The 13,467-nt window shown below is 42.1% G+C and overlaps 2 protein-coding genes across 2 annotated transcripts; both read right to left on the bottom strand.

Annotated features, from left to right (window-relative positions):
- Window positions 1-184: 184 nt before the first annotated feature.
- Window positions 185-3,050, bottom strand: isg20 (interferon stimulated exonuclease gene). The gene is made up of 4 exons (XM_029758295.1): window positions 2,956-3,050; window positions 1,865-2,611; window positions 1,391-1,591; window positions 185-1,200 (listed from the first exon to the last, which is right to left on the bottom strand). Exons 2-4 carry the CDS (start codon window positions 2,597-2,599, stop codon window positions 1,000-1,002), a joined length of 1,137 nt encoding a protein of 378 aa, XP_029614155.1. The 5' UTR covers window positions 2,600-2,611; window positions 2,956-3,050; the 3' UTR covers window positions 185-999.
- A 1,729-nt stretch (window positions 3,051-4,779) lies between these two features.
- Window positions 4,780-13,459, bottom strand: LOC115197107 (protein disulfide-isomerase A3). The gene is made up of 13 exons (XM_029758294.1): window positions 13,153-13,459; window positions 12,057-12,135; window positions 11,748-11,865; window positions 11,517-11,624; window positions 11,254-11,383; window positions 9,935-10,051; window positions 9,509-9,634; window positions 9,084-9,266; window positions 6,148-6,256; window positions 5,746-5,874; window positions 5,573-5,652; window positions 5,392-5,449; window positions 4,780-5,253 (listed from the first exon to the last, which is right to left on the bottom strand). Exons 1-13 carry the CDS (start codon window positions 13,284-13,286, stop codon window positions 5,149-5,151), a joined length of 1,476 nt encoding a protein of 491 aa, XP_029614154.1. The 5' UTR covers window positions 13,287-13,459; the 3' UTR covers window positions 4,780-5,148.
- Window positions 13,460-13,467: the final 8 nt, after the last annotated feature.

Below are 13,467 nucleotides of genomic sequence, written 5' to 3'. Positions count from 1 at the left end.
CTAAATAGATTTTATTGATGTATTAAGTTAAAATAAGTGTTCATTCAGTATTGTTGTAATTGTCATTATTACAAATAAATAAAATCAGCAGATTAATCCGTATCGGCTTTTTTTGGGGTCCTCCAATAAACTGTATAAAAAAATAAATAATCATAATCGGTCGACCTCTAGTTAAGACAGTACATATTTTCGTAAATTATTTTATTCCAACATATTGATATCCAAATAGGGCACAGGCACAGCAGGGTCTTCATAGAACAGCAGCATAAAACATCAAGTTGGCAGTATGGTTCACTATTAGGTGACTGAAGGGGCAAAGGACCACTCACCGGGAGACACTGGTGTAATTTCGTGCATAAAGCTTAAATGGTGCGTTAAAGGGATACTTCAGGATTTTGCCGCAGAGGCCCATTATCTACTTCCAGAGTTCGATGAACTCATGGATAAAAATTGTGTCTGTGTCTAGTATGAAGGAAGTTAACATTGGTTTGCAAAACTACCTCTTAACTAGTGTTATCACAAGGGCTGCTAGCAGATGCACATAGACTTCCTGCCATTGTTCTAATTATCCAAGTAGTAAGTTAAGCATGTGTTTCATTTCCGATTACCACTTTATCTTCATGTTAAGTCAAACATGCTCTACATACACAAAGACATATGGCTGAAATGCATTCAAATAAATCCCTCGTCATTGCATTTTTCCCTCCTTTCCCAGTTCACTCCCTTTCTTGACGCCATTCTTGACATTGAGCGACTTGACGTGTTGCCATGACCTTATCCCCTGTGGAAACTGTGGCTCCCAGCATGGATGTGTGCAACATCAGCTAATCAGATTCATCTAATATCACCCCTTTTCCCATGAACTTCAGTTAATAGCCAGTCAGAAGAGCAGCTTGATATTGACTAAACCATACTGCCATGCTTGCCAAACTTGGATCACTTGACTTAAAACGCCCCTGGCCTACCTCTACCCCATCAACCCTCCTATACAGGCTTCTCTCAATGGCCATCATCGGTCAAGTCCTCTGGCCAGTACTGGTCCTGCATGTAGTGGTTTGAGGTAGCGGGGTCTGGGAGAGTGCCTGTGTCTCGGTCCTTCATTCTCTCTCGCATGTCCTGTTCCCACTCCCCCTCCACCAGTTTATACAGGTCCAAGGAAGCCAGAGCATCCTCCACTGAACTGTGGCCCCTCCTTCCAACCTGTCAGGGACAAGACAAAGACCACGTGACATCAGACTCAAAATGACAAACGCTAAACGCCAATGACCAAACCAACACAGTCAGACTATTAAGATATCCATCGATCTATTCAGATCCTTAACCTCAGACGCTTTTAAAAACATGGTCACCAAAACATGGCCACCAATACTATGCAGAGAGGAGCGCTCACCTGTATTTTCCTGTTTAGGAGGCTGTTGGCCAGGATCTTGAGTGAGACGCAGCGCTTTGTGGGGAAGCCAGCCAGTCGCCTGAGCAGACGCATACCACTTGTGTCCCTGATCATGTGACCTGGGTGGTTGAAATCCAAGGCCTGGAAGTCGTTGTACAGAGCGTGGCCGATCACCACTTTCCCATCCAGTATTCCTAGTATCTGGACCAGGAAAGCAGACATAGTATTGGTGGCCATTATCAACAGGAACACACATACAAGACAAATAGGAACAATCAAAGTATTAAACAAATCATAAACAGCTTCAATTGCACATCTACTTTCCTTTGAGACCCTGGCTAAATCCAGTTGGGCATTTTAGCATATAGACTACTGTAATCTTTGGTCCAGAAGTCACAAACGAAATAATACTATTAAAAAGGCCAAAGAGTACCAGACAATCTTGTGATGATTAGGAGCTAGTTCTCTTCTTACCTCTGTCCTAGCCTTGGGGAAGGGCAGAGCGTTCTGTAAGTGGTGCCTCTGGATGCCACTCCAACGGGTCCTGTAGTCGGTCACAGCCTGGCACGGACGGATGTACTTGTCGTACAGGACATTGCCATGGTAATCTACCAAGCTGCAGCGTGCCAATTCACTAGTGCGCCCGGCCAGCCCTGTACCAACCATCTCGCAGTCCATTGCCACCACCGTGGTCGGGCACATGGTGAGGCAGGGAGAACTGCGTCCGCTAGCAGGAGGGCTGGCCTCAGACGAGAATCCACTGTCCACCTCCCATAGCTCACTCAGAGCGGCCCCAACCAGCTTTTTGCCTGCTGAAGTCTGCCGGTTGGCGACACGGTTGTCCCCAGAAGCAGCTATCGGTAAACCTTCTACTGTAGGGAGCAATGGCGGTCCAAATTTAGCAACATGAGTCCATGAGTCTGTGGTTTTTAGAGTGCCATCAACTTCTAGACACGTGTGTCTCGCAGGTAATTTGATATTTTTTACTCTTTGGATAGTGTCCCGCGTTTGATTGTTTTCCTCTATCCTTTTTCTCTTATTGGAGATGTTATTCTTCTTTTGATGCTTCTTCCGTTCTCTGGCGTTCTCCACTGCACTGAGGAACATGGCTTTCCGGGATAAATATCTGTAGTTGTTGATAAGTCCCCAAGAATTGCTTTGGGTTTTGCTTCCAATTGAAGTCCATGCTTCAGACATTGCTCTTTCCATGTAGTATCACATCTGCAACAGACCTTTTATTTATTTCATTGGCAAAAACGAACGAAAAGACAAACGACTATATAAAGTTTAGTTATGTCACAATGGCTAGAACTAGCTACCTCAATTGAGAAAGCTCAACAAATTCATAACTAAAGAGTAGAAATGATGCCAAAGATAATGTGTCTAAATGTCACATCTGTCCGTGTTCCGGACCGCGTGTCACCAACGTGGCAAAATCAAATGAACAATCAAAATGTCGAAAAAAAAAATAACATACGGTAATTGCTTAGTTGTATGACATTGACTAACCAAAACATTATACTAACGAATTAATACATAAATGACCTAAAACAGGCATACAGTACCTCTGCTGACACGTCCACCCATCCCGAACACTCGACTGAACAAGCCCAGGCAAGTTTTACTAACTTGGCACTGATTGGCTGGAACGCAAGTAAGCCCCGCCTTCGGCATTCGTTCTCAACTTTGATTGGACCATACAGTTAAACCAATCAGAGAAAAATATCAACTCGTGGCCTGATGTCATTTCACAGAATAACTTCCAGGTTAACAAAATGTGCTGAAAAAGTCCAAAAGATGTTGCCCTCGTCTGGAGAGGAAGATCAGTTAATTCCAGCGTTCAAGTCTGCTTCAAACCGATTGGAACACAGAGAAATAGCCGCGGGAAGTAGGGGTACTAGGGATGCTGCAGCACCCCCCAAAAAACAAAAAACCCAATATTAATACAAAATATATATTTTAGGTTTAAAATACTGTTTCACAATAGTGCACTGGGCCTTTACAAGTCCTGTATTTTTATTAACCAGGCAAGTCAGTTAAGAACAAATTCTTATTTACAACGACGGCCTAGTTTGCGCGAGTGGGTTAACTGCCTTGTTCATGTACAGAACGAAAGATTTTTACCTTGTCACCTCGGGGATTCGATTTAACAACCTTTCGGTTACTGGCCGAACGCTCTACCCACTTGGCTACCAGCCACCCCAAACTGTATTAGCAGTTCGATATAGCTGTCTGTAGAGGTTGAGTAGTACATTATATACACACACACACACCATTTCACAAACCTTTAAAACTAATAACCTAATATTGAGATTATTTGTTTTTGCTGTTCTGCAAATAGGCTCCCCAGTGGCAAGTCAGGGTATGGCTTGGGTAGGCAGTCATTGTAAATACGAATTTGTTCTTAACTGACTTGCCTAGTTAAATGAAGATAACATTTAAAAAAAATTGCATTTCAAAGTTTTAAAATGGTGTATAAGTACAGTAAATGAGCTTCAACTGGTGGGTGTATTTCTACACCCCCTACTTTCCCATACCCTAAAAACACAGCCCCCCCCCCCCAAACTAATTCCTGTGGCTATGCTCAAAGAATATTTCAAAATCTTATTTTTTTGGGGGGGGGGGGGGGGGGGTTACTTAGTCAGGCCTCAACCCCTGGTACCATATGAACACAAGACATGACAAAATTAGTAGAATTACAGGATATGAGCATTAAAACTGCAACTTTTTCTCTTTGCCATCAAGAGTGGTGAAGTCTGAGGTCACGACTTGCAAGGTGGGGGTTTGTTACACCGATAAATGACAATATTAATCCAGACCTTTGCCACCTAGGAAATGTGTGACAGGACCTTCTCATATAGTGCTCAAGTACCCCTGCTCTTAACCATTCAGGTGCTCAATTTAGGACTCAGTGGTCACAGCAGAATTTCACACCTCTGCTCGAAAATCAATGACATTACACTGCAACATCTGCAAAGCACAAACTGTTTTCACAAGAGGAAAATAAACCATTACACTTGACTTTGTTGCAAAAGACTGCACACTGTCGTCTCTGGAAATGGCCTCTCACAATCAAGGCCGGTTTCCTGGAAACAGTAAAAGCCTATTCCTGGACTAAAACACCCTTTCAATAGAGTATCTCCATGGAGCATGCTTTTAGGTCAAGGAGTAAGCTATAAAAACACTCCCATTAAAAGTGCAACATTTTTCTATAGAATGGTCCCCTGTGGTTTTGAAGAATATGTTTTAGATCCTAATTACCATAAAATTCCTCAAGGAATTATATATTTTTTCTATTTTACTACTAGGGTCATACACAGCTTGATAATGTTCTATACACCCGACTCAAAACATATACATTTCTCCATAAATTCAAATAAAAACATGCATTTTGTTTTTGTGGGCCTTTTATTCCCAATCCTTCCAAAATGTACAAAAATGTAGTTAAAAAAAAAAAAAATTACCATAACCACCCCACTTTCAGAAATAACTAAACAATAGACGACTGGAAATTGGTCTCAAACCAAAGTGCATCAGAGGTACAGACCAGGGGAAATAATCTCAATTTCAAAACTGTCCCTCTTTCCATACATAAAAAAAAAAAAACAGGCAGACCCTGGCCACCACCACCTTCCAGTGTTCCCAGAGCAGCAGGACCCAAGGGAGGGTTCAGAGCATTCTGTAGTTCACTAAAGATTGGAATAGAATTTAGTTCTGTCAGTGATTCCCGCCTCGGAATGTTGGCTCCAGTTGAGCTTCTATAGCTCGATCTGAATATTCTTGGACTTCTCTTCTTGAGCCACCAGAGGGTTGGTGGCCTCCCTCTTCAGGTAGGAGACAAAGTCACTGACCTCGCGAGCACCCTGAAAAAAAACCATCATGCCAGGTAAGCTGCTGCATCAACGTGAGACAATGAGGTCTAAGTGGGAGTACCCTTTGAGTCTTACATGAGCCAGATATTATAACCCAAGCCGTATATGTTATGTATACTCGGGACGAACCTCATATTTCTTTGGGCTCATTTTCTGTCCAGCTGGAGCAAAGAAGATGGTGGGGAATCTGAAACAGTGGGGAGGGAACATGAAGATCAGGGTGTAACACAGACAGGACTTGTTTGACATGTAGGTCCAGTGTGTGTCAAGCACTTTCCAAATAGTTATGACTTGAAGACTTATCACTCACCCCCTGACTTCGTATTGAGATGGGACATCATTAGCTGTGGCATCCATCTTTGCGATGACAATGTTGGGATCACTGGACAGCTGTGAGGTAGGGGAGGGAAAGGGTTAGTTTCACGTGCCAATGTAGAATGGCCATGACATAGTCAAGAAGATTTAAAAATCAGCAGCCCTTACCTTCTCTCCCAGCTCTTTCCACTTGGGCTCCAGGCTCTTGCAGTGGCCGCACCACGGGGCGTAGAACTCAATCAGCACGTCCTTTTCCTCGTTGTTCACAATGGCGTCAAAGTTCTCAGCCACCACAGTCTGGAGAACAACAGAGAAGGATTTTTTTTTTTTTTTTTTTTTAAAAGGTTGGCCTGGGTGAGAATGGTTTACACAGACAAACCTTGAGAAAACCCATGCTTTTTTTTTTTTTTAATGGCGTAAACTACGGGAATCTCTCAGACAGCACAACATAAACCTAGGCCCTCCCCCAACACACTCCTCTCATTGGAAAGCATTGAGTTGCTGTGTTTTTCCCCCCGGTTTGGGAGCACCCTTAACCACTTGCAATTTCAGTCTCAAGTGCTGACTCACCTTGACGGGGCCATCGTTGTTCTCAGGGCTGGGCTCAGACTTGAGGTAACGCTTCAGCTTGCCGTCAAAGTAGTCCTGCAGGAAACGCTCCAGGGCCTTGCCGTCACGTCTGTGGAAAACCAAGACAATGGACTGAATCAGTAGGGAATAGCACGTGGGGAAATAAAACCCAGACACAGGACGTTTCTACTTCTACAGAGGTCATCAAGACCATTAGTGCTTCTATACTAGGTGGAAAGTGTACATGATATCCTTTGCTGCAGAGTTTAAATGTCACAAATTTGGCTCCAAAAGCACCAAGTGCTTTTTTAACATTCTTCAAGGGACCCTTGAAATGTTAATGAGTTCAATGGCAGGTTGTACCCACTGTTACATGAAGGTGATGAGTGCTTGTAAGTGAATTCCCCAAGTAAATTACAGGTAGCACTTGTATGATCAATAAACTCATAACCACTAAATCATGAACCAGTCTGTCACCCTAGAGCTGGAACGATAAACCGAAAATTAGACACTCAATGTTTTCCTCTTATCAAAGCATTTTGGCTTACATTGGTCATTTTGTTACACAACATTCCTGTAGATTGTTCTAGTCGCTCTGGATAAGAGCGTCTGCTAAATGACGTAAATGTAAAATTTGGTCAACAGTAATAGCCTATGCATTATGTTTCCTGCTATGAAAGTATCTACCTGTCAGCTGCTGACGCTCACTCCCTCTCCTCACTGTGCACAAAGACAAGGGAGCGATGCATTTTGAGAACCACAAGCGTACAGTGACTTCAAAGGTATTCACACCCCTTGACCTTTTCCACATTTTGCTGTGTTACAAAGTGGGATTAAAAATGGATTTAGTCGTTTGTCAACGATCAACACAAAATACTCATGTCAAAGTGGAAGAAAAATTTCAAATTAAAAGAAAAAATACAATTGATTGCATAAATATTCAACCCCCTGAATCAATGCATGTTAGAATCATCTTTGACAGTGATTACAGCAGTATGTCTCTAAGAGCTTTCCACACCTGGATTATGCAACATTTGCCCATTATTCTTTTCAAAATTCTTCAAGCTCTGTCAAATTGGTTGTTGAACATTGCTAGACAACCATTTTTCAGGTCTTGCCATAGATTGACTTAAATCTGCTTGAAAATCTAACTCAGCCACATTCATGGTCTTCTTGGTAAGCAACTCCAGTGTATATTTGGCCTTGTGTTTTAGGTTATTGTCCTGCTGAAAGGTGAATTAATCTCCCAGTGTCTGGTGGAAAGCAAACTGAACCAGGTTTTCCTCTAGGATTTTGCCTGTACTTAGCTCCATTTCATTTGTTTTTTATCCTGAAAAACTCCCCAGTCCTTAACAATTACAGGCACACCAACATGATGCAGCCACCACTATGCTGGGAAATATGGAGAGGTACTCAGTAATGTGCTGTAGCAGATGTTCCCCAAACATAACACTGTATTCAGGACAAAAAGTTAATTGTTTGCCACATTTTTTCAGTATTACTTTAGTGCCTTATTCTGTAAAGGCTTCCTTCTTTTCACTCTGTCATTTAGGTTAGTATTGCGGAGTAACTACAATGTGTATCCATCCACAGTTCTCTCCTATCACAGCCATTAAACTCTGTAACTGGCCTTCCCTGTGGCTCAGTTGGTAGAGCATGGTGTGTGCAACGCCAGGGTTGTGGGTTCGATTCCCACTGGGGGCCAGTACAAAAAAAAAACGTATCAACTTTACCATGCTCAAAGGGATATTTAATATCTGCTTTTCTTATTTTTACCCATCTACCAATAGGTCAATTTCTTTGCGAGGCATTGGAAAGCCTCCCAGGTTTTTGTGGTTGAAATTCACTGTTCGACTGAGGGACCTTACAGATAATTATATGTGTAGGGTACAAAGATGAGGTAGTCATTCAAAAATCATGTTAAACACTATTATTGCACACAGAATGAGTTCATTCAACTTAGGTGACTCAAGGAAATGTATAATTCCACTTCGTGGGGTGTTGTGTGTAGGCAAGTGACAAAATCCCAATTTAATCCATTTTAAAATTCAGGCTGCAACAACGAAATGTGGAAAAAGTCAAGGGGGTGTGAATACTTTGAAGGCATTGTATGACCGTTGCTCAAAATGCTATTGCGGGAAAAAGACAGAAAAACTAGTGTCGTTCTAGTTACAGAGAGGAGTGTAACAGCTTTCCGAGAATACATCATACACGCCTCACCTCATAATACTGATTTCATGGCGCCACTTTACAGCCGGAGTAGGCTGTAGCGTGGTATGGTTTTGATGTGCCGCGGAGCACACCGTTCGCAGTGAATAGCCCTGCATCAAGTAGCCTAGGCCTAGCGCTGGACAATTTTTTTGGAGGACATTAGCCAACATTTACTGATAGTCATAAATTAAGCAACAATACCATATTTTAGATTTAGCAATCTAGCTAAGTGTTTTGAGTTCCCACTTCTTCGGGTGGTCAATAAAATGCAGCCTTTAGGCCAATGTGCACAAAGAGGTCAGCAAATTCTCTGAGGAGTGAAAAATACATCTGATAATTCTGGATCCTATTTTGACAGGTTGCACATAAAAATATCAATGATGCATTTCCTAGATGAAAGAGTTTACTTTTTTGAATCATAGGCTACCATCTGTTGTCTTGGCACTAGGAAAAAAAAAAAATAAAAAAAATTCTAGAGCCCTGCCGCTTGTAATGTAAAGCAACTGTCAGTTAAATGTTTTTATGGCATTTGTTGTTTTCGAGCAAAAGTTACATTTATCGCGATATAAAACTTTGTCCATATCACCCAGCTCTAGCACTTCCCCCTAAAAAAATAATCGTAATTTATCACATTTGTGTCTATAACGTCCAGTTCTACGTCACCCTAACTTAAAGGATACCTTGTCCGAAGTGCCATTTTGAGTTGCATGGTGAGTGACACTTACGAGAACTCCTCGGCCATGACGTATTTGTCTCCCTTGGCAGTGCGGATGCCGACCACGGGCAGCTCTCCGGAGCTGGCGTCCAGGCCCATTTCAGAGATGTCGTGGCTGAAGCTGTTCTTGCTGGCCACAGCGAAGTTCAGCGTTTTCCCCTGGTCCAGGAAGCTCTTGGCCACCTTCATTACCCTATAGACAGCGAGAGAGAGGGAGTTGGGTTCATACAACAATGCTTTGGAACATTTTGTCAAGGATCCCAAAGAGTCCACTTGTATGCAAATCTGTTGCAAATCTCCATTGAACATGCTTTTCCCCATCCGTGTCCAGGAAACCGGCATTCAGAGTACACAAAATGAGGTACAAGTTTAGTCTTGGGGGCACACAAAGGGGGTTCCCTCCTGGGAATAAGTGTTATTTATTAGGGACCCTACCGGTTCCTCCAGTAGTTGGAGCCTTTGGGGTTCTTCTCATAGTCCACATCATAGTAGGCCACCAGCAGGTCCTTGTCCTTCATTTGGTCCTTATTGTCATCAGTCATGTGGGGGCACATTCCAAAGCTGACGGAGAGAAAAAATAAATAAAATCAGTGTAAGAGGTACAACTCGTTTCATTAATGTCAACATCCAAAATGCAGTGTAAAAGAGGTACAACTTGTTAAAAATGTCCCCATCTCATCCATCTCGACTGTGGGATTGAGGAAAAAAAAATAAAAAAGGCTGATCTTCAGAGAAATTGGTCTTAGCTGGCACATGCATCTCAAAAGAATTCATTAAATAGACCAACAACAAAAATCCATTCAAACTGCCTACGCTGTTTTACTGCTGGCAACATAAACATTTTGAGGTGGTAAAACTCACATGTTGTCCTGGATAAACTTCTTGATCATGGCGTTGGTGAACTTGTCCTCACTGAACTTGATAATGCTCTCTTCAAATTTGTTGCTGAGGCGTGCTGGACGGAACAGAATGATTCCCCTGCAATAAAACAGAACACAAGCAGTCAGATCGGGACACAACAAGTAAGGACACTCAAACATGGTTTATGAACTGATACACAAAACGACACCGGATTCAAAACTGAGTTTTTCAATATGAATTATACATAATTCTTGTAACAAATGGAATATATATATGACACAAGCATAGCAGCTCTGCAGATTTTGCTGTGAAGAGACAGAATCATTAGATCATTTGTTTCGTCCATATGTAGCTTGTTTTTGGTCACAGGTTCAGGAACGGCTGAACAATTACAACAATTACCTGGAGCCAACTCTACAAATAGCACTGCTGGATGATTTGGAAAGTCATAGTCAATCGATCAATTATACTCGTAGCAAAAAATTGTTCTATTTAATTTGCAATCTGTAGAAACTATGCGACTAGAAAGGTTCAGAACTTTAGTGAAACATCACAGCTGACTAATATATAGCATATAATCTGGATGGTATTCAGAGATAGGAGGGGTTGAGGGTAGCTGAAGGATGAGACTAAAAACAAACAAAATAACTAATGTTGGATTCTGAGAATATGATATATACTTATTCATGTCACTGAGGGAGAGAGGGTAATGTATAACGTTTACATGATATCAGGTATCCTATTGAAATATTGAGTGCAGGGAAGCGATCACGTGGCAGGCATTGATAAGGGGGGAGAGCCATGGATTAGTGATGGGGGGGGAGAGAGGTCGAGATCAGGTCAGGTCACGTTAAGTTAATGGCCCATACCTCCTAGTCTGAGTGTCCTGCCTAGCAGTAAAGACAATGTTTGTACAGATGTGCAAGTGGACACTCAGCCTAGGAGGAAGGGTTAAATATCAGTGCTTGTGTGAAAAGGTTGTATTGATCCTCTGGGAAGAATAAACTTGGTTGAGCTTTCAAAGAGTCCGTTGAGTTTTTACTCTGGAAATTAGAACCTAACACTGTAAAATATAGTGTTTGTAAAATGAATATAGTATGTATGAGCTGGAAGTAGAAGCCTAAGTGTTGTTGTTCATTAGTTTACTCTAACTAGGGGAGGGGTGGTAGGGTTAGGGAAATATAATAAACACAAACATATGGGGAATTGGAAATTATACAGACAATTACATTGATAGAAGCCACAATCTATCTGCAATATTAAAGCTGGTCTACCCTTGAGGTAAGTGGAGAAAACACAATGTTAAGAGGAGCACTCACTCTCCCTCCACGCCATTTTTCTGGAGAAGCTCCACAGAGTTGGTGTGTGCAAAGCGGAAGGACTCTCGGAGGGCACTGGCCGACTTAAGGAACTCTGCTTGGGCTGGGCTTCCACGGTCAGCAAAGAAACCTGGACAGGACAGACACAGGAAATAAGCCATACAGTCAAATATGATTGACAACAAAGGCAAAAGTAGAAAAACTTCACTGTCATTTAGTTTTGTTTATTTATGCAGAGGTCGACTTCCAAAGGCCATACCTACCCACAACACTTGCGTCACGGTCTCCGACATACTTCGTAAAATCTGCCTCGGTCTTGAGCTCTATGGAAGACGGGCCAGCCTGCTTCTTTAGATGGCTCACAATCCCATCTGACAGAGAGAGAGACCATTGAAATACCTGGTCAAAACATGCAATAGGTGGATGACAGGCAGTTATTATGCTTTTGTATCTAAGCGCATCAGGTCAAGACACGGCATGTTCAGTCCAAATACCTGCAGTTCTGGGCCCATCGTAGGCACCGGCATCCTCTCCGTCTTTGAAGATCTTCAGTGTTGGGTAACCGCTAACTCCGTACTTCTGGCACACATTGTTTTGGACCGTGCAGTCGACCTAAAGCACAATGACAGGTGGCCATTACTTTGTGAATGTGACAAAGAGCACAAACTAGGTGACTAACTCAGTTTATAAACCTTGTAGACATGGCTGCCTTTACAGGAGTATGGGGATTTCACACAACCGGTTGTAATCCAAAGGTAACATTTTAATGTACAAACGGTAGGTGCATTAAGTGACTAAAGTACCTTGGCCAATGCGACAATGCCTTTCAGACGTGTGGCTGCCACCTCAAACTCCGGAGCTAGTCGTTTACAATGGCCACACCTAAGGGACACACAAGTGAGGTAAACTGAGATCAGTAAAACAATAAAAGCTTGACCCTTATGTTGCCGTTAATAATCCATTCAGACCTTAGTTTGAAATCTAGAGAGGTGGGCTTTAAATGCAGGTGGAATTTGATACCACCGTGATGGATGGGTGTAAATTGACGTTTAAATAAATGCAGCCGCAATGTTGAGGAAAAAGGAAAACCACATTATTGCTGGAAAATACAAATCTGTGAATGACTTTATCAAATCTTAACTATGGTTCTGATCATCCGAGGAAGTCTTGCTCAAGTTTGACAGCAATGAACTACCTGCTAACTGTTCTGGGGACCAATCAGGAGTAGCCACCAAAACTTCACTGGCCAATCATAAGGTTACAAAAGTGGTATCCCAAGCCTGCAGTTAGGTGATTTTAAACCCATTTTAGCTCGCTTATAGCCTCCTAGTTAAGTTTGAGAGGTAAACAAGTTCAATTTGAGGAAACTCATGATCAACCTGAAACTCTACGAAATAAAATTCAATTTCCTATTATATGAAACATTGTGGCTTGCCAGGCCACATCCAAAGTAGCCAACTTAGTTACATACTAGCCATGTCCATTCTACACCCAGCTAGCTAGTATAACGTGATATTTGATAACGAGCAACGCTATGTAGCTAGCAAAGTGCATGTAAGAAATAAGCAGAAACGGGTCACTATGGCTAGGCTGTGGCCAATTTGACATTCCCTTCCTAACTTGCTAGCAAATGTTGTGAGCTAACCATTAAGTAGGTAACGTTAGAAAAGTGTTTGTTTCCTCAACTAGCTAACGTTAATACATATAGTTAGCTAGTAGCTAGTTAACAGTTAGTTGACAGCCAGAAAGTCAACTATTCAATTCTATAGAGTATTAACTTTTTTTTAACCTATTGCTCTTGCGCGAGTAGAGCTAGCTAACAGTGTCTGTTCACTGGAGACAAACTTGTAACAATTTAGCCTCAGAATGTAGTTAGCTATGCGTTTCTGTAGACCTTACCACGGCGCAAAGAATTCCACTAGAATCATCCCGTGATCTCCAATTTTACTGTCGAAATCATCATCAGAGAACTCTATCACATCACTCGCCCGGGCAGCCCCGGCGAGAACAATGAAGAAAAACAACTTCAACATTGCAAAACGTGCCGAAAGAGGAGCAAATTTAAAAAAAGTCAAGCCGGTTTTTCTTAAACCCTCCTAATGTGATAATGTGCTAGGTCCAATGTTGGAGGCACTGTTCGGAAAAAGAAAGAGAAAGCGCTATTAGTGGAGACGGTAAGGATGTGAGTTACTGGGCTTCTGAACAAAGTGTGGC

The sequence above is a fragment of the Salmo trutta genome, chromosome 7 (genome assembly GCF_901001165.1).
Source record: "Salmo trutta chromosome 7, fSalTru1.1, whole genome shotgun sequence".
Taxonomy (NCBI): domain Eukaryota; kingdom Metazoa; phylum Chordata; class Actinopteri; order Salmoniformes; family Salmonidae; genus Salmo; species Salmo trutta.
The sequence above is the reverse complement of the archived record's forward strand: the minus strand, read 5'-3'. Positions and strand labels throughout refer to the sequence as shown.